The following is a 22794-nucleotide window of genomic DNA, read 5'->3' as shown; positions in this document are numbered from 1 at the left end:
TGGTTCACATGTTTTACCAGGTTGGCAGTAACTTTACGAAGACTATAGGAGTGTTAATGTTCTCAATGGCACTGCGAATGTTCGTTTCCAGGTCTTGAATAGTTTGAGAATTGTCCTTGTATATCTCTTGCTTTAAGTAGCCCCATAGAAATGAATAGCAGTGTTACCGGGTGCATGAAAGTAAACGTTTTATCATGATGATTTCAAAGTTTCTTTTTCGTTGTTTTCAGGAATTGCATAATGTAGACAAATCCTTAACACATCTTTTGATGCACTGAAACATCAGCAGGGTTGCCAATTCAGAGTGTTAATTTATTAAAACTATGATTTTCTTAGTTTTCTCTTACAGAGGCCTCATCCGATCTTTTTTCTCCCCCATAGTATCCAAGCTACTCCAACAAAACAAACTGAAAATTAACGATAGAACATCCATTCGTATGAGTTATGGGTCAATTTACATGTTTTTTTTAAAAAAAGTGATTTACACCTTCGGTTACATCTGGCAACACTGGGTGCTTCCTAGTGTACTTCAATAGTTGCTCACTAGTTTAAAAATATATACATAAACTAAGCTTTATTTTGGCATAACCATTATTTGTGAATTGCTTCAGGTTCAAAAGTTCTATTATCCGAAACTTCGGGTTGCATTGTATATTGGATATCCTGTACCTTAAGTTTAAATTTTGGTATAAGATACGTTGAATAGTATGGCCCCTAGGTGAGTGTACATCAGGACGAACGGGCAATGTGACGAGCAGATAGACAGATGTGGAAAAATAACTTTTTCGCTATCTATGTGCCATGAATCGTGTGAATCCATTGAAATCTCGAATTCGATTTTTTTTTCTTCAGAATCACCAAACTTTCTTCTCTCCTTTTGTCGCTCAAATGTAAAGTTTAAAGAAACAAGAACAGTTCCAAGTAATTAATTATTGCTAACTGTTAATCAAAAACTTTTGCAACGTAACACGCTAATTACGAAAATAATAATAATAATAATAATAATAATAATAATAATAATAATAATAATAATAATAATAATAATAAAAACTTACCCCAAGCAACTGAGCTGGCCTGTCGAGATAGATATCCAGTCTAAGCCCTGAGAGTGACTCTGATACGGTGACCAGGATGACCCCGTACCAACGGTCGTCGCTCCGCTTGCTGTCATAAGTGAAGATGTTAGGACAAGGTGACTGGAGAGGATCTACTCGAGGAGGCAAAAACCCTTGTGGAGAGACTACAAGTGGAAGGCACAACAGCAATGCAGGCAGGAGATGCCACTCCAAGAGCATCTGCAAATATACACATTTTATTAGAAGGAAAATAAGTTATTTACAGGAAGTACGTATGCATTTATATTCACAAGACCTCTTTTAAAATTCCTTACCATGTATGTCAGTGGTCTCTTACCTTTTACTAAGCAAAGCCTTTCACATGAGTGATATTAAAAAAAAAAAAAAAAAAAAAAAAAAGAAGCCGCATTTGACAAAAAAGAAAGTGTTGTTTCATTAAGAAAATGCAACAGTTCACACATCCGTTATCGCAACTTCCAAAATCAATGACTTAAAGTTCAAATTTCTTCCTTACGGACAGTATTCGCCAGGTTATTCCGGCTGATTTTGTGCCGCGATTTGTGACGATGGATAAGACATGGGTTCGCCACTACCCGCCAGAAATGAAACAGCAGTCCAAGCTGTGGGTGTAAGCCGGTGGTGCAGCTCTGAAGAAAGCGAAGACGATCGTATCGGCCGGAAAAGTCATGGCCAGTGTGTTTTGGAATGAGAAAGGGATCCTGTTAATAGATTACCTTGCAACAGTGTTGGGCAAATTTCAATTGAATTAACAATTAACAATTAATCTGTAAATTTAATTGTTAATTGCAATTAACAATTGAAGTAAGTAATGGTTAATTGTTAATTGCAGTTGGCCATTAATAATGGAGAGTCAATTACAATTGAAATTAATTGGCAATTAATTCAATTGCAATTGATTTCCACAGCAATTACTTTCAATTGATTATCAATTGCAATTGATTTTCACTGATAAATTTTCAACACTGTAGTTTAGAGAGGGCGTGGGGCAAGGAAAACCAATTGGCTCATCACCTATCGTGACCCACGACCCACCGCGACCCACTCTGACCCACCACCCACCATAAACCACTCTCACCCACTGTGACCCACAGACCCACCAAAACCCATTGTCATCAACTCTGACCTATGATTCACGCCCTCTTCTCTACTGACTAAAGAGTTTAAACTTGTAATAAGACAAGCATATGAAATTATCACTCATCGGAATTTGAATTTCTACGATCAATCGCTCAAGCACCGCTCTATTCAAATAAGGGCGGATCTGACCTTTCTAATATAAATAAAATAAAGAGTTTGTTCGTGTCTGTCTGTCTATCTTTGTGCTGCCTGTGGACCAGACGAGTGGACCGAAACTTTTCAAAATTTGGCCACGGGTAGCTTGGTCTAGGCCGCAGATCAAGACGAAGAGTTTGTGTTTTTTTCAAATTTCGAACTAGGGGGTCTCAGGGGGACGTTTACCGGAACCTACAAATATGGCAGAAAAGACATATTCATCCCACTTTCAAGGCCCATTTTGACCCCCTTCCACTATTGCACAAAGCGACACAAATCATGCATAAAAAATGTGAAGGAAACTACCTCGACATTCGCTTGTGACGGAACAGCATTAAGTTATTCCGCTATACTTGTAGGCCATTTTGACCCATTTTCGTTGTCGCACTAAAGTGGAAATAGGAGCACAAAACGGTACAAAACAGGCACTATACGATGCGAAAGAAACGACTTCCAAATTCGATAGTGGCGGAACAAAGGCTCTTTTTCCTCACACCTTGATGGACCATTTTTACGCATTTAAGGTGATGCTCAAAACGTGGAAGTAGGCGAACAGAGCGGTACAAAATACACACTAAACGATGTGAAGTAAACGTCCTCCAAATTCGTTGGTGGCGAAACAGCATTAAATTGTTTCGTTATATTCGTAGGTCCATTTAGACCCACTTCCGGTGACGCACAAAACGTGGAAATAAGGGAACGAAACGGCACGAAAATTCACTAGTCGATGCGAAAGGAAGGACCTCGAAATTCGGTAGTGGCGGAGCAATGGGTCATTTTCGTTCCTCCTCTGAGACCCATTTTGACCATCTTCCAGTGACGCACAAAATGTCGAAATAGGCGCACAAAGGGGTAGGCGATGTGAAATGAACCTCGAAATTCGATAGTGGCGGAACTCTTGGTCATTTTCGTCCCATCTTGGAAGCCCATTTTGATCCACTTCCGGTGTCGCACAAAACGTGGAAATAGGGAAACGAAACGGCACGAAAATTCACTAGTCGATGCGAAAGGAAGGACCTCGAAATTCGGTAGTGGCGGAGCAATGGGTCATTTTCGTTCCTCCTTTGTAGTGGGATAGCTAAACCTCCGAAGTCGGGAAAATATTTCACTTCCGGATACCAGTCTGTCTTTTTGAGCGCAGTAAGTATAGGTCATAAGAAATCGAAAAAGACCGGGACACAGGTTTTCCCTAGTCTAGGGTGGTCGTGGCTGCCATTTTCCAAAATGGCCGCCCTGTACCAAAAAGTGTAGGTGTAAGTCAGGTGCAAGTATCTCAAATGAACAATATCGGTGTCTATTTATTGGTTTTTGATGACGCTGTGTCGATTGGAATAGTTTCTTAACATGTAAAATACATAATGAATGACAAAGCCGCCATTTTTAAAGATGGCGGACCTATATAGCTATTTATGGAAGTAAATCAGGGAGTAAAAGTCCTACAAGTGTAAATTTGGTGTCCATTTATAGGTTTTTGAGGTCTCTGAGTTGATTGGAACAGTTTTTGGAATGGTCAGATAAATTCCTTACAATCTGTCATTTATCAATATAGTTTCATTAGTAAAATTGCTTCACATCTATTTTTGGTAATAAAATGTCAAGGAAATCAATATCGTGTGGCATGACCGTATTTCCCTGGCGTATCTTTATTATTTATCAGGGGTTTTCAAGAAAATTTTTATAACTGCACATTGCTCCCTCCCACATATATATATAATGACAATGACATTTCTCAGTGTTAAAATTTCTGGAATCAAGTCATGGAGCTGGAAAGTTTGCTTCTATGCTTCATTTTTAGCATCCGAACATCTAATTACCACATGTTTTGGAGACATTAGAACTTATATGCCCATGGACATTTGCCCTGGATGCTTATCATTATTCTCGGTGGTTGCCTGTATTTGTTCGCACTCTGAAGGAGTTACCAACCAGACATCCAGAGATTTACGCGGAATTCTGCAACGGCCATTTTACTAGTTCTAGAACTGGAGCATTGTTTTTATCTATCCCCGATGACCAATACCACGAACAAAACAATAAGCTTGTGAAAGGAAATGGAGGTGCCATAGGAATTCTGGATAACAAAGACGCTTTATTGAAGTGCATGTTGGCAGGTCCTACACTTTCTGCAATGTTATCCAAATCCAAGGAGAGTATATTTTTCCAAGCGCAATCAACATCATCGCGACCACTGGATCATCACGAAGATACTAATGTTCATAATGAAAGATTTCGGAAACACGTGAGAAATTTTATTGCTGCTCTAAATGAACATGGAAATCCATTTGAAGGCGATGTGTTGGTATCAATTGACATTCGGCAGATAATGCCAAAAGATGAAATGAGACAAAGAATTAAAGAATTGCATGAGAAGGTACTTCAGCAGTCTGAGGAATACGTAACAAATCGTCCCGATTATAGTAAACTCTCGATACTCGTGAACCAAGTGTATTGAAGTTAAGGGAGATTATGTCGAAAACTAAAATAATTTTTAAACTGAAATTCGCAGTCTTTCATTGTCAGGCCAAGGACTTATCACCTTGCCAGGAATAGAATATATGAACGCAGAATTAGCAGCGATTGGACAAAATGGAAAGAAACGACTGGAGAGTGTAGTGTGATCGTAGGGTACCAATAAGCTTTAAAAAATGTTTACAGAACAGTAGTGAGACCTGCCACATTATACGGAGCGGAATGTTTGGATGATGAAGAAGAGAGAGAAACAGGAGTTGAATGTTATGAAGCAGAAAATGGTGCGGAGGATGTGTGGAGTGACGCGGAAGGACAGAAATAAGGATAAAGTTTTCCAAGGAATATTACTAGGTGAGACCAGTAGTAGAAAAACTGCAAGAAAGTAAACTGGTTTGTAAATGTAAACTGATTTTCGATTGGACGCTATAGAACTGAATGGAAACGAACAGGAGGTCGATCAAAGAAAAAGTGGGGGAGATTGTGTGAAGAATGATATGGTGCAGTGTGGTACTCTCTGTCAGATAAGTAAATGTACATCTCTTTTTTGAGTCTGGCATTCCTACGCTCTAACCGCGGAGAATATGAGAATTAAATCTATCAAAAGTGTAGTGAAGGTTAAGGAGAGAAACCTAATCTGAATAAGACAGTAAAGTAAATAGAGAACGACACTGAAAGAGAAATCCAGAAACAGCTGGTAAACGGATAAAAAAGAGTGAAAATTGTCGAAGTGGGAACATAAAATACAAATGTGAACAAATTGGCCAACAGCTAAACACTTACCAAGCAGCGATCTTGATGTAGTGGTTAAGACTAGGTTATAAATCCAAAGGACGTCAGTTCAAATCCACTCCCAGTAGTTTTTTTTAAAATATTTGTTAATGCATACATCTACATGAGAGGTGGTAAAAGAGAGCGTATTACCCGTGTGACCCAAAATTTATATGCACTTTTGCCGATCATCACCCTGTGAGACGAAAACCATCCTCAGTTCGAAAGTTTCTCTCTCTCCCGCTCTCTGTATATATATCTTATATATAAAGATATACATATATATACATAAGATATGCATACAGAGAGAGATAAATGCTCCCGGAACTGAGAGCGAGATGCGTTCCTTCAAATCAACGAGATGACATATAGACGCTTACATAATAAGAATGCCTAATACAAACAGCTATAAAACATCAAAGTGATTATTGCAAACATTATACTAAACTATCTGTTCACCTAAGGTTCCAAGATCGGCACCACATACCGCTCTTATCACGAATGCTAAAACATTATGATTCACACAACTCCCCCTCCCCCCAAAAGTGTCCTGTGCAAGCAATCACAAGTTTTGGATGAGGAGCCATAATTAGACCACAAAATTAAGCTATATAAATACACTGTAACAGATCTTTTATTCAGTTATTTCTTCCTACAACTAGTTTTATTCATATAGTGTGTAACAGTCTTGTTTTTTACACGTTGATTTTTACTGAAATAGAACTTTATTCCAACTAAAAAGCAATACACGGCGCGCCAAGTGGTAAGGTAACCTAAACAAACCCAGGACAGTGAAAAATATATAGAAATTCCTTTCTTAATAAAAATTAGAGAAAAACAAAAAATGCATCTCCGGAGATATATCTGTGTCGAATACCAGTCTCCATTTCGCTCATTGTGGATATCTGTTTGCAGTCATCATTTTATACGAAAAAATTATACTATGTGACGGGGAGTCGAACCGATATTTTCCTTTTAGAAGTATAGCACGATACCACTACTCCAGCGATTGCTCTAGCCAAACTTTGTTTAACAAATGGTGTAGTGTTTCTTCCTGAGAACGATAACAGGAAAAGTGTATACTGTAGATCAATGAAGTGTTTCGAATATCCTGGTAATTCCCTTGCCCTTTCCCAATCAACAATCGTATATCGTCTCTATCATGATACAGGTTTTTGTTTCCATCTTTTTAAGAATTGCTCGTTTAGTATGAGAAGTTACTCTTCGATTTTTCACAATTGCTTTGTAAAAAAATCTTTGACTTGCAAAGGATTTGAACCTATGTTGATGAACTGTATTACTCACAAGTACAACACGTTACCCCTACACTAACTTATCACGTACAATTATAAAGCCAAATATTGCTAAGTTCAGCCCTGATGGTTGGAACGAACCAGTAATGTTCTTTCTTTAATGATGTTTACAGCAAAGTGCATGTCGAAATTCATTTATTCGATGACCTGGAGACAATTTAGTGTCCACTAATAAACTACATAACATACAATGCAGGAAAATTACAGAAATGATAAGGTATTATAAAGTAATTTCGTCGTGAAAATTCAAAAGTGCGCTAATAATAATATTAATAATAATAATAATAATAATAAGAAGAAGAAGAATAAGAAGAAATATTCACCTTCACTGTGTAGTTGTCACTTCAACGAACATCTTGGTCGTCTTGGTTGCGAGTGGACGTTAGTTCGAGTCCGCTGAGGAGTATTGAACGTGAGGTACACTTAATATTCCGGGGAACACTGCTGGTACTATTCTATTTATTATACTATTATAAACGTATTGTTTTGGCCTCTTCCGGGGGGAACACTCTCAGAGCTCCGATGGAGCAGTGTCCCCAGAAAACATGTCTGGAAGAAATACAGCACATTAAGTCTAACATAGTTTGGCCACACTGTAAGTCCCGTCATTAGGAGCTCAACTGTTCGTTTTAGTCTTTCGTAGCAATGTTTAGTATTGGTAATATTTTGTGTCTTTGTGTATTGGTTTTATTCTTCTCTTCATTTCGAAAGAGAAGAATTTCCGAAGTAATACCATCATAATTCACCTTATTTTGAATGTAAACGCCATTTGCAATTAGTAATAAAGAACAAGCATTGAACCTTCCGACGTAGCTGCATAAAGTAAAAAAAAGGAGGCGGTGGGGTTCGAACCCATATTCATGATTATTAAAAATACTATAACCACACGCCTTAAACCTTTCGACCACGATTTCTATGTTGAATATGATGTAATTTATTCAATTTCTATGCGGCTCCCATTATAGATCTTAACACGGATGTTTGTCTTTCAGTATCTTGAGAAGTTGAAAATGTAAACCGGGACGCTTATGTTTAGGTTAGACCTGGTCAATATGTTTTGCAGAGGAGCCCAGGTATAGCTCTGGCACAGTACAGGCGAGAGAAGGGAGAATGTGTGTGTAAAAGAGAGAAGTAATCAGTAAGAAATAAAGATGGGTAGAGAGAGAAGAAAGAAAAACAAAGATATGATAAATGTCAAGAAACACATGAAGAGAGAAAGACGAATGAAGACATGCCCATTATTTTCACATTATGGTAAAGAACACACACACTATTTACTCGGATTGTTGTCAGCGATCACATAGTATAAAAAATATTTTCACAGTTTCTACGTTTTTGTAACAAGGAAACTAAAACATCCGTATAAACTTGCTATAAACATTATAGAAATTGAATAAATTATATTTTATTCAACACGGAAATCGTAGTCGAGAGGATTAAGGCGTGTAATATTAGTATTTTTAATGACCATGACTATGGGTTCAATTTTTGATCTTTACTACTTGCAAATGGCGTTTACATTCAAAATAAGATGAATTATGGTGGTATTTGTTTGGATATTCTTCTCTTTTAAAAGAAAGAGAAGAATAAAAACAACACGCAAATGCAAAAAGTATTACCAGTATTAATCATCAATAATAATTGCTACGAAAGACTAAAACGAACAGATGAGCTCCTAACGACGGGACTTACAATTTTGGCCAAACTATGTTACGAACCACTGTGTTCAATAGTCCTCAACGGACTCGAACCAACGTCCACTCTCACCAAGACGACCAAGATGTTCGTTTAAGTGACAACTACACAGTAAAGGTGAATATTTATTATTGTTGTTGTTACTATTATTACAGTGAAACCTGTCTATGTTGGCCACCATTGATTCCAGTACCCTTTGATACATACCCCTGATTAGATAGCTGCTTTCTCGTTTTCATTGTTTCACTTTTCTAATAAATTTCACTGGAATTTTTACCTCGTTTTCATTTAACATATTACCAACGGGTAATATGCTTTCTTTTACCACTTCTCATGTAGCTGTATGCATTATTAACAAATATTTTTTTAAAAAAAAACTCCTGGGAGTGGATTTGAACTGACGTTCTTTGGATATATAACCTAGTCTTAACCACTACAACAAGATCGCTGCTTGGTAAGTGTTTAGTTGTTGGCATATTTGTTCGCATTTGTATTTTATGTTCCCACTTCGACAATTTTCACTCTTTTTTTATCCGTTTACCAGCTGTTTTTGGATTTCTCATTCGGTGTCGTCCTCTATTTACACCATGCACTATTCGTATTCACATTTTGTGCCCCTCTTTACTGTCTTATTCAGATTATTTTTTTCTCCTTAAGCTTCACTACACTTTTGATTGATTTAATTCTCATATTCTCCGCAGTTAGAGCGCAGGAATGCCCGACTTAATAAAAAGAGATGTGCATTTACTTATCTGACAGAGAGTACCATAATGGAGATGACCGTGATAAAAACAAGTGAAGAATAGTGATCCGAAACCCGACCATAACTAACTAGCAAAAAGGTTTAGAAAAAGGTCAAATATACTTTAATACCAGCCTTTAACAATTTTGCGGGAAGAGGGTAGTTCTCGAATTCTGTAAGGGTTATAACTCCGATAATGTAACATAATTTACAATGAATTTGTCTACACATTATACCTTATGTCTCGAGTCAAATAGATTTTAGCTTGTTGGAGAGAATCTCGTCAAGTTGATTTTGCAGGATTTTTAGTGTGAAGTGTTGAAGTACAGAAGAATTTTAAAGTTGTATTTTTCTAAGTTCTATCCATTACAGTGTTGTAGCAATCGCTAATATTCAGGGGTGCCCGAAGAAAATTTTCTAGAGGGGGGCTCATCTCCATGATTCCTATATTACTTCTGGCATTTCTGATATTTAATGCACGCGGTTTGCTATATTAAGTATACATTTTCGTGAGCCAAGAAGGGGCCCGGGCTTCACCCTTCCCTCCCCTTCGGATGCTCATGCTAATATTATATATCTATATATCTATCTATCTATCTATCTATATATATATATATATATATATATATCTATATATATATATATATCTATCTATCTATATATATATATATATATATATATATATATATATATATATATATATATATATATATACGCTTTTGTGACGAACTAACAACTAATAAGTTCAAATATTTTAACCTCGTTAACTGATATTGAAACAGTGGAAATGTAAAGGTTCACAGCCCCGGAGAGTCCAGAAACTGATTTTGTTTTCCCATGTAACTTTTTTAGTGAACCTTAACACACATGAATTAAAACATTATTATTATTTAGTAAAATCTATATTTTTATCAATGCTTCTAACATTATGATTGACTATGGCTAATGTACTTAGAAAAGGAGACATGGCAAATGATACTATTGCACAAGATGGCAAATGGGCTAGAGCTGGACCAGCGTATCTAACTTGAATATCCTCAACCTGTACCATCTTAAAATATTCTTCCATCATTGACATAAATTGGGAATTCCCACCACATGATAGGAGTAGTAGTGGCCCCCGTATGCCCGAATGACTCATCCTCACTCTCTTTTACGACCAGGGTGAAAGGTCAATGACCTGGCCCAGGGTCAATGACCGAGGGGTACCTAGGACCACCCCCTCTAAATTTTGGCAGGGGTACCTTGGCCCATCCCCTAAATTTTGGCAGGGGTACATAGGACCACCCCCCTTAAATTTCGGAAATTGCCAAATCTAAAAATTTGGTATGGTAGCCTAGGACCATAGTATGTACCTCTATCAGTATTGGGTGTCTATGTCGTTCCCTTTTATGGGTAAAAAATTGCCAAAAATTCAAATTTCGGGGGTTTTTGACCTAATTTATCCCCTTTGATGAGGTGTTATTACCCTATATAGTTATATGGACGTATACAGGGGTCCATTACCTTTCATAACATATGGGTATATTAATGCACCCCTTGAAAAATTTGGGAGGGGTACCTTGGCCCACCCCTTAGATTTTGGAAATTGCCCAATTTAAACATTGGGTATTATAGTATAGGACCCTAATATGTATCGTGATAAATTTGGGCGGTCCACCTTGTTTCCTTCTAGGGGTACAAAATTGCCAAAATATAAACGTAAGCAATACGTTATACCACGTGTTTGGTTTTCGACCTAATTTATCTCCTTGGATGAGGTCCTATTACCTTATATAGTTATATGGTCATGTATAGGGGTCCATTATCTATCATAAGACATGGGTACATTGGTGCACCCCTTGAAAAATTTGGGAAGAGTACCTTGGCCCACCCCTTAAATTTTGGAAATTGCCAAATCTAAAAATTTGGTGTGGTAGCCTAGGACCATAGTATGTACCTCTATCAGTATTGGGTGTCTATGTCGTTCCCTTTCATGGGTAAAAAATTGCCAAAAATTCAAATTTCGGGGGTTTTTGACGTAATTTATCCCCTTTGATGAGGTGTTATTACCCTATATAGTTATATGAGCGTATACAGGAGTCTATTATCTTTCATAAGATATGGGTACATTGGTGCACCCCTTTAAAAATTTGGGAGGGGTACCTTGGCCCACCCCTTAAATTTTGGAAATTGCCCAATTTAAACATTTGGTATTATAGTACAGGACCCTAATATGTATTATGATAAATTTGGATGGTCCACCTCGTTCCCTTTTAGGGGGTACAAAATTGCCAAAATATAAACGTAAGCAATACGTAGTACCACGTGTTTGGATTTTGGTCGATTTTATCCCCGTTGATGAAGTCCTATTACCTTATATGGTTATATGGGCGTATACAGGTGTCCATTACCTTTCATAAGACATGGGTACATTAATGTACCCCTTGAAAAATTTGGGAGGGGTACTTTGGCCCACCCCTTAAATTTTGGAAATTGACCAATTTAAACATTGGGTATTATAGTATAGGACCCTAATATGTATTATGATAAATTTGGATGGTCCACCTCGTTCCCTTTTAGGGGTATAAAATTGTCAAAAATATAAACGTAAGCAATACGTTGTACCACGTGTTTGTTCTTTTGGCCCATTTATCCCCTTGGATGAGGTCCTACTACATTATATAGTTATATGGTTATGTATAGGGGTCTATTTCCTATCATAAGACATGGGTATATTGGTGCTCCCCTTGAAAAATTTGGGAGGGGTACCTTGCCCCACCCCTTCATTTTTAGAAATTGCCCATTTTACACATTTGGTATAATAGTATAGGACCCTAATATATATTACTATAAATTTGGGTGGTCCACCTCGTTCCCTTTTAGGGGTACCAAATTGCCAAAATTTTAGTACAACCACGTGTTTGGACTTTTGACCTAATTTATCGCCTTTGATGAGGTGTTATTATCCTATATGGTTATATGGGCGTATACAGGGTTCATTACCTTTCATAAAACATGGGTATATTAATGCACCCCGGTAGAGGTACCTTGGCCCACCCCTTAAATTTTGGAAATTGCCCAATTTAAACATTTGGTATAATAGTATAAGACCCTAATATATATTACTATAAACTCGTTCCCGTTTAGGGGTACAAAATTGCCAAAATATAAACGTAAGCAATACGTTGTACCACGTGTTTCGTTTTTTACCTAATTTATTCCATTGGATGAAGTCCTATTACCTTATATCGTTATATGGTCACGTATGGGGATTCATTTCCTATCATAAGACATAGGTACATTTGTGCACCCCGTTTAAATTTTTGGGAGGGGTACTTTGGCCCACCCCTTTAATTTTGGAAATTGCCCCTTTTACATGTTTGGTATTATAGTATAGGACCCTAACATGTATTATGATAAATTTGGGTAGTTCACCTTGTTCCCTTTCATGCGTAAAAAAAATTGCCAAATTTTACTACAACCACGTGTTTGGTATTTTGGTTCACCCCTTGGATGAGGTCCTATTACCTTATATGATTATATGGTTATGTATATTGGTCCATTCCCTATTATAAGACGGGTATATTGATGCACCCTTTAAAAAATTTGGGAGGGGTATCTTGACTATCCACTCAGTTTTAGAAATTGATTAATATAAGCATTTGGTATCTTCGTACAGGTCTTCAATATGTACCACTATAAATTTGGATGGTCCACATCGTTCCCTTTCATGGGTAAAGAACTACCAAAAATCAAATTTCGGATGTTATTGACCCCTATTTAATACGTTATATGGTTTATTACCTCTATATGTTTATGTTCTCTTTTAAATTTGGGAATTATCAAATAACAAAATTCGGTAAACGTTTTCTAGGACCCATTGGTATTCCTCTTATGGCCAAATATTCAAAATTTAAAGGTTATTGACCGGCTTTATTATTGAATAAGTACAGGATTTATTACTTTTTCATAAGACACAGGTGTATTTGTGTACCAATCTTAAATTTTGGGAGGGGTACATTTCTTATTGTCATATCAATAATTGGTAATTGTTCTTTGGGTAAATCATTGTGATCACGTGATCAGTTATTGACCTATGATGGAATTAGGAGTCCAGGACATTGGTACATTGAAATTTTGTAGGATAATTTGAGAATGCGTCATTGGTATTGATTATTACAGCCAAATATAAACGTAAGCAAGACGTTGTACCACGTGATTGACCTTGATGAGGTAGTGTACAGGGATACATAGCTAACCTTATTGAAACTTATGACTCATAGTCTTAAGGGAATACATGCTACAACACTGGCAAAGTTATTGTTGATGCAATTTGATTGGTTGATCACTATCTTTCGTGCAATCTGATTGGTTGATCACTATCTTTCGTGCAATCTGATTGGTTGATCACTATCTTTCGTGCAATCTGATTGGTTGATGAGTTTTAAATCTTTGCTGTATTCAGTTTTAAGTTTTGTTTTACATTTAAAAATCTTGTTTTCGTTCAACATTTTGCACTCAATGATAAATATGATCAAAACCGTTTATTTGTTAATCGAATAGTTAAAAACCGGATAAAGTTTGACGGTTAACCGTGAAACGTAAAAATTTTTTAGTTTGAAAATTTTTTGTTTGAAATTTTTTGTTTGAATTTTTTGTTTGAGAATTTTGTTTGAAATTTTTTTTGACAACTTTTGTTTCAAAATTTTTTGTTTAAAATTTTTTTTGTTTGAAATTTTTTTCGTTTCAAAATTTTGTTTGAGATTTTTTTCGTTTGAAATTTTTGTTTGAAATTTTTTTCGTTTGAAATTTTTTGTTTGCAAATTTTTGTTCGAAAATTTTGTTTAAAATTTTTTGTTTGAAATTTTTCGTTTCCAAATTTTTTGTTTGAAATTTTTTGTTTCAAAATTTTGTTTGAAATTTTTTTCGCTTCAAAATTTTGTATGAATTTTTTTTTGGTTTGAAATTTTTTGTTTGAATTTTTTTTTTCGTTTCAAAATTTTGTTTCAAAGATTTTTGTTTGAAATTTTTGTTTCAAAGTTTGAGTTGACATTTTTAAAAGTTTGTGCACTTATTAGTAAAGAACTGGAACTGTTTAGAACAAAAACCTTTGACAACATTATGGTGCAATAGTACACGTCAGAACTTGATAATGCAACGTCATCAGTTTTGCATCATATATAAGTATCGTTCGAGTTAGTATTCATGATAACGTCATCATGGCTACTTGTCTGCAGTTTCTAAACACACGTGATTTGATGAAATCATTTACCAAGATTACTGATTTACAACAGAATGTACCTTATAGAATCTTAGCTAGCCAAATGATCCCTACAAAGTTTGGATTAAGAATCGTAGTGAAGCTTGAAAATGATAAGAATATAATTTTACCAGCAAGATATTTACCCATGGAACCATCAAAACAAGAAGAACTGCTGCGTTTCTTAAATACTGGATCTGTATCTTTATGTTACAAAGGATTCTTGGGTCGAAGTCATCAACTTGAATTTAGTACGCAGCCGGATTCGTCAGCCATTGTGATGAAATCATGAATCAGCACATTTCTTTCCAATGACGTCAGCTGTAGTTGTATGAATTTGGTTGGTCGGCATGACGTCAGCAACTGTGATGAAATCATGAATTCAAATGTCAGCACATTCCTTACCAATGACGTCAGCAATAACTATAAATCAACCAATACAGTGTCATCCCACGAAATCATTTGAGCAAGTGCTTTTCAGGAGGAAAGATGTGTACTTCTAACGATAAAGAGTTCATCTTCGCAAGCTATTATCCAATAAATATATTTCAAACAAAACATGTGATGATTGGTATCAGTGCTAGAACATTTGACCCAGTGATTCGATTGGGCAAAGCAGAACAATTTGGTGTACAACTGACCTGTGAAGAATGGCAAATATTATGTTCACGAATCGACCAAATGAACGATTATTTTCATGATGAGCTAAATGTGACCATAGTCAAATCATTAGGCTCAAATCATGAAGTGGTGCTGCGTACAGTCCTCGAAGAGAAGATGGTGCTGTTACGTAAAAAGAGTACATTTCATGTCCCTCGCAACATGGTGTATCTAACACAAACTGAATGGAACAAATTCATCAGCGTATTTCAGTGTGTGAAACATGCAGTGGAAGTGTGCAACAAAACTAGTATATTCCTGAAAAAGTACTATTTTGAAAAATGTGTTATGCATATTGTACAACATGTATCTAGATATTGTGATGGTTGTCAACATCGTTCGTGGGTGCATACCTGTATTGATAAACAGTTTATTTGTGATCAAATGGACATTGAGTTTCCACCAATTGATATTGCATTAGACCTTAAAAGACTTCAATTGGAATTAAAATTATATGCTAAAGACAAACTAGTGCAAGAAGTTCAAAATACATTGTATCGACAATATCCAGATAATTTATCCCGTATGGATGTATGTGGAGTGTAATAAAATGATCCATTTCAATGAATTGTGTTTTTTCATTTCAAGTACAACCCTATGTTCTGACGTGTACTATTGCACCATAATGTTGTCAAAGGTTTTTGTTCTAAACAGTTCCAGTTCTTTACTAATAAGTGCACAAACTTTTAAAAATGTCAACTCAAACTTTGAAACAAAAATTTCAAACAAAAATCTTTGAAACAAAATTTTGAAACGAAAAAAAAAATTCAAACAAAAAATTTCAAACCAAAAAAAAATTCATACAAAATTTTGAAGCGAAAAAAATTTCAAACAAAATTTTGAAACAAAAAATTTCAAACAAAAAATTTGGAAACGAAAAATTTCAAACAAAAAATTTTAAACAAAATTTTCGAACAAAAATTTGCAAACAAAAAATTTCAAACGAAAAAAATTTCAAACAAAAATTTCAAACGAAAAAAATCTCAAACAAAATTTTGAAACGAAAAAAATTTCAAACAAAAAAAATTTTAAACAAAAAATTTTGAAACAAAAGTTGTCAAAAAAAATTTCAAACAAAATTCTCAAACAAAAAATTCAAACAAAAAATTTCAAACAAAAAATTTTCAAACTAAAAAATTTTTACGTTTCACGGTTAACCGTCAAACTTTATCCGGTTTTTAACTATTCGATTAACAAATAAACGGTTTTGATCATATTTATCATTGAGTGCAAAATGTTGAACGAAAACAAGATTTTTAAATGTAAAACAAAACTTAAAACTGAATACAGCAAAGATTTAAAACTCATCAACCAATCAGATTGCACGAAAGATAGTGATCAACCAATCAGATTGCACGAAAGATAGTGATCAACCAATCAGATTGCACGAAAGATAGTGATCAACCAATCAAATTGCATCAACAATAACTTTGCCAGTGTTGTAGCATGTATTCCCTTAAGACTATGAGTCATAAGTTTCAATAAGGTTAGCTATGTATCCCTGTACACTACCTCATCAAGGTCAATCACGTGGTACAACGTCTTGCTTACGTTTATATTTGGCTGTAATAATCAATACCAATGACGCATTCTCAAATTATCCTACAAAATTTCAATGTACCAATGTCCTGGACTCCTAATCCCATCATAGGTCAATAACTGATCACGTGATCACAATGATTTACCCAAAGAACAATTACCAATTATTGATATGACAATAAGAAATGTACCCCTCCCAAAATTTAAGATTGGTACACAAATACACCTGTGTCTTATGAAAAAGTAATAAATCCTGTACTTATTCAATAATAAAGCCGGTCAATAACCTTTAAATTTTGAATATTTGGCCATAAGAGGAATACCAATGGGTCCTAGAAAACGTTTACCGAATTTTGTTATTTGATAATTCCCAAATTTAAAAGAGAACATAAACATATAGAGGTAATAAACCATATAACGTATTAAATAGGGGTCAATAACATCCGAAATTTGATTTTTGGTAGTTCTTTACCCATGAAAGGGAACGATGTGGACCATCCAAATTTATAGTGGTACATATTGAAGACCTGTACGAAGATACCAAATGCTTATATTAATCAATTTCTAAAACTGAGTGGATAGTCAAGATACCCCTCCCAAATTTTTTAAAGGGTGCATCAATATACCCGTCTTATAATAGGGAATGGACCAATATACATAACCATATAATCATATAAGGTAATAGGACCTCATCCAAGGGGTGAACCAAAATACCAAACACGTGGTTGTAGTAAAATTTGGCAATTTTTTTTACGCATGAAAGGGAACAAGGTGAACTACCCAAATTTATCATAATACATGTTAGGGTCCTATACTATAATACCAAACATGTAAAAGGGGCAATTTCCAAAATTAAAGGGGTGGGCCAAAGTACCCCTCCCAAAAATTTAAACGGGGTGCACAAATGTACCTATGTCTTATGATAGGAAATGAATCCCCATACGTGACCATATAACGATATAAGGTAATAGGACTTCATCCAATGGAATAAATTAGGTAAAAAACGAAACACGTGGTACAACGTATTGCTTACGTTTATATTTTGGCAATTTTGTACCCCTAAACGGGAACGAGTTTATAGTAATATATATTAGGGTCTTATACTATTATACCAAATGTTTAAATTGGGCAATTTCCAAAATTTAAGGGGTGGGCCAAGGTACCTCTACCGGGGTGCATTAATATACCCATGTTTTATGAAAGGTAATGAACCCTGTATACGCCCATATAACCATATAGGATAATAACACCTCATCAAAGGCGATAAATTAGGTCAAAAGTCCAAACACGTGGTTGTACTAAAATTTTGGCAATTTGGTACCCCTAAAAGGGAACGAGGTGGACCACCCAAATTTATAGTAATATATATTAGGGTCCTATACTATTATACCAAATGTGTAAAATGGGCAATTTCTAAAAATGAAGGGGTGGGGCAAGGTACCCCTCCCAAATTTTTCAAGGGGAGCACCAATATACCCATGTCTTATGATAGGAAATAGACCCCTATACATAACCATATAACTATATAATGTAGTAGGACCTCATCCAAGGGGATAAATGGGCCAAAAGAACAAACACGTGGTACAACGTATTGCTTACGTTTATATTTTTGACAATTTTATACCCCTAAAAGGGAACGAGGTGGACCATCCAAATTTATCATAATACATATCAGGGTCCTATACTATAATACCCAATGTTTAAATTGGTCAATTTCCAAAATTTAAGGGGTGGGCCAAAGTACCCCTCCCAAATTTTTCAAGGGGTACATTAATGTACCCATGTCTTATGAAAGGTAATGGACACCTGTATACGCCCATATAACCATATAAGGTAATAGGACCTCATCAACGGGGATAAAATCGACCAAAATCCAAACACGTGGTACTACGTATTGCTTACGTTTATATTTTGGCAATTTTGTACCCCCTAAAAGGGAACGAGGTGGACCATCCAAATTTATCATAATACATATTAGGGTCCTGTACTATAATACCAAATGTTTAAATTGGGCAATTTCCAAAATTTAAGGGGTGGGCCAAGGTACCCCTCCCAAATTTTTAAAGGGGTGCACCAATGTACCCATATCTTATGAAAGATAATAGACTCCTGTATACGCTCATATAACTATATAGGGTAATAACACCTCATCAAAGGGGATAAATTACGTCAAAAACCCCCGAAATTTGAATTTTTGGCAATTTTTTACCCATGAAAGGGAACGACATAGACACCCAATACTGATAGAGGTACATACTATGGTCCTAGGCTACCACACCAAATTTTTAGATTTGGCAATTTCCAAAATTTAAGGGGTGGGCCAAGGTACTCTTCCCAAATTTTTCAAGGGGTGCACCAATGTACCCATGTCTTATGATAGATAATGGACCCCTATACATGACCATATAACTATATAAGGTAATAGGACCTCATCCAAGGAGATAAATTAGGTCGAAAACCAAACACGTGGTATAACGTATTGCTTACGTTTATATTTTGGCAATTTTGTACCCCTAGAAGGAAACAAGGTGGACCGCCCAAATTTATCACGATACATATTAGGGTCCTATACTATAATACCCAATGTTTAAATTGGGCAATTTCCAAAATCTAAGGGGTGGGCCAAGGTACCCCTCCCAAATTTTTCAAGGGGTGCATTAATATACCCATATGTTATGAAAGGTAATGGACCCCTGTATACGTCCATATAACTATATAGGGTAATAACACCTCATCAAAGGGGATAAATTAGGTCAAAAACCCCGAAATTTGAATTTTTGGCAATTTTTTACCCATAAAAGGGAACGACATAGACACCCAATACTGATAGAGGTACATACTATGGTCCTAGGCTACCATACCAAATTTTTAGATTTGGCAATTTCCGAAATTTAAGGGGGGTGGTCCTATGTACCCCTGCCAAAATTTAGGGGATGGGCCAAGGTACCCCTGCCAAAATTTAGAGGGGGTGGTCCTAGGTACCCCTCGGTCATTGACCCTGGGCCAGGTCATTGACCTTTCACCCTGGTCGTAAAAGAGAGTGAGGATGAGTCATTCGGGCATACGGGGGCCACTACTACTATAGGTCTATCCCTATACTAATAATTTGTCTCATAATTCTTAAGATAATTATGAAAATATGCCACTCATAAATTAACATACTCGAGAAGACCAAACAGGATTTTGTTAGCCAAGAGGCTAGTGTGCAGTCATTCACCTCAAGAATACTTGTTTTTAGTTGAACGGCAGACACAATTTGCAAGCAAGCAGCTGACCATAGGAAAAGGCACTTTTTGTTAACTTTTGAGCTATCTGACAATCATTCACTGTCTAAAACAAAATCTTACTCGTATTTAAAAAAAAAAAAAATCACAATTTAGTTCTTAATCATAGCCCAAATATTTAAAAGAAATGTAAAGCAGTTCAGACTTTTGTAGTGAATTCGAAACAGTCGTTTTCTTAATTCATCAACGATGACTGTTTACATAAGAGAGAACGTTGATCCTTTAAAGACATATGGGAAGAACAAGAACATTCCTATTTATTGATAAGTAAATCTTGTTCAGAAGAATATAGCAGCTGCGTTCTAAAGTTTGCACAGCAATACACATTTATTTTTTTCTTCAAGGGCAAGAGGAGGAATTGAACACTGTACATTGGCGCGCGTTCTTAACTTCTTTGTAATGCTTAATAATTTTAACTTATGCAGGTCACGTGTACTAAAGGACCGGTTTTCCTATAATATATATATATAAATTTTGTTATTCTTCTTCTCTTCGGAGTTTAAAACTGCACTATGAAATTATTTCTTCCAAGTGAAGAAGATTACATATCACGATTAGGGAAATCACTATTTGAAACAACATCGGATCTTCATTGACGGATATAAATTTTGCTCACCTTTCCTGGAAGTGTATCCTTTACGTATTACGTCAAGATTTTCTGGGGAAAAAATAACATAGCAATATGAGTTAATACAAGGATTTGGATATCAACCGGAAAATGACATAATAAGCATTATTCGATCAGGAACGAGCATAGGTAGGCAGTGTTCTGGGTTTTTAAATGTAAGTCTCCTGATATTACTTCCGTTTGCCTCACTGGGGTAAGGCTTGTTTTTCGAGTATATTCCATGGCTCTAACAAATGAATCCTGAGTTGCTCTCCCCGTTGGTTTAGTCAGTAGATAGCGCTCTCGCCTTTCATTCATGGTGTTTTGGATATGATTTCTGGTGGGAGAACCATAAAGTTTAAACGTATTCTGGGGGTTCGGCTTTTACCTTAAACTCTAGGTTTACGTTTCATATAGCCTCGTTGCTGATGAAGAGACGCTAAATCTCAACCAACAAAACAAACAACTGTTTTGTTCAGTTTGATTAATTTTCTTAAATTATCTCTGATCGTGCAAGTTACACCTATTTAAGGTAGTAAATAACAGTTATGTTCAGTTTGACTAATTCTCTCAATTCTCACTTATCCTGCAGGTTACAATAACGTAAGATAGTAAATAACCGTTTTGTTTAATTTGATTAACTTTCTCGATTCTTCCGTATGGGGCAGGTTACACCCAAGTAAGATAGTAAATAACCGTTTTGTTTAGTTTGGTTAATTTTTTGATTCTCTGTTATGGCGCAGGTTACACCCATGTAAGATAGTAAATAACCGTTTTGTTCAGTTTGATTAATTTCTCAATTCTCTCTTATAGCGCAGGTTACATCTACATAAGATAGTAAATAACCGTTTTGTTCAGTTTGATTAATTTCTCTATTCTCTCTAATAGCGCAGGTTACATCTACATAAGATAGTAAGTAACCGTTTTGTTCAGTTTGATTAATTTCTCAATTCTGTTTTATGGCGCAGGCTACACCCACGTAAGATAGTAAATAACCGTTTTGTTCAATTTGATTATTTTTTTGATTATCTCTAATGGCGCAGGTTACACTCACGTAAGATAGTAAATAACCGTTTTGTTTAGTTTGGTTAATTTTTTGATTCTCTCTTATGGCGCAGGTTACACCCATGTAAGATAGTAAATAACCGTTTTGTTCAGTTTGATTAATTTCTCAATTATCTCTTATAGCGCAGGTTACATCTACATAAGATAGTAAATAACCGTTTTGTTCAGTTTGATTAATTTCTCAATTCTCTCTTATAGCGCAGGTTACATCTACATAAGATAGTAAATAACCGTTTTGTTCAGTTTGATTAATTTCTCAATTCTCTCTTATAGCGCAGGTTACATCTACATAAGATAGTAAATAACCGTTTTGATCAGTTTGATTAATTTCTTAATTCTCTCTTATAGCGCAGGTTACATCTACATAAGATAGTAAGTAACCGTTTTGTTCAGTTTGATTAATTTCTCAATTCTGTTTTATGGCGCAGGCTACACCCACGTAAGATAGTAAATAACCGTTTTGTTCAATTTGATTAATTTTTTGATTCTCTCTTATGGCGCAGGTTACACCCATGTAAGATAGTAAATAACCGATTTGTTCAGTTTGATTAATTTCTCAATTCTCTCTCATGGCGCAGGTTACACCCATGTAAGGCAGTAAATAACCGTTTTTTTCTAGTGTAAGGTAGTGAACAATAAATTTAGCCATTTACGAAATACTTAAACATTCTTCTGAATAATAGTGCTATGCAACAGCCTACATCGTCGGTGTGTGTGTGCTGCAGCCAGTCAAGGTCATTCGCAAAATACGTATTATATTCTCAAATTAATTCTAACTATACTCTTGACAGAGATTAAAGCAATTACTTTGTGCAATGAAAACAAAGACAATGATGCATTTTGTAAGGAAAAAAAGCTTTCAAGATACACGTAATTACCAACGGCTTTACAATGTTGTATGAAATGAAAGCACTTAAGTGGAAAAGAGAGAGAGAGAGAGAGAGAGGGAGAAACTAAAAATCAACTTGTAATCTTTGTGTCAAGGTGACACATACAAACTATAGTTACTTTACTTCACAATACAGTATATCTTGACTTGCC

General features: G+C 35.6%; 1 protein-coding gene across 1 annotated transcript in view; it reads right to left on the bottom strand.

Moving 5' to 3' along the window:
* The window catches only part of LOC145692852 (uncharacterized), a 120767-nt gene that overhangs the window by 52612 nt on the left and 45361 nt on the right, over window positions 1-22794 (bottom strand). The window contains exon 2 of the mRNA XM_081768371.1: window positions 1056-1295. Coding sequence (XP_081624497.1) covers window positions 1056-1295 — 240 coding nt within the window. The remainder of the gene's footprint in view (window positions 1-1055; window positions 1296-22794) is intronic.

The sequence above is a fragment of the Thermobia domestica genome, chromosome 8, assembly GCF_964235325.1.
Source record: "Thermobia domestica chromosome 8, izTheDome1.hap1.1, whole genome shotgun sequence".
In the NCBI taxonomy this organism is placed as follows: Eukaryota; Metazoa; Arthropoda; class Insecta; order Zygentoma; family Lepismatidae; genus Thermobia; species Thermobia domestica.
Note: the sequence above shows the minus strand (reverse complement) of the source record. Positions and strands in the feature narration are given on the sequence as shown.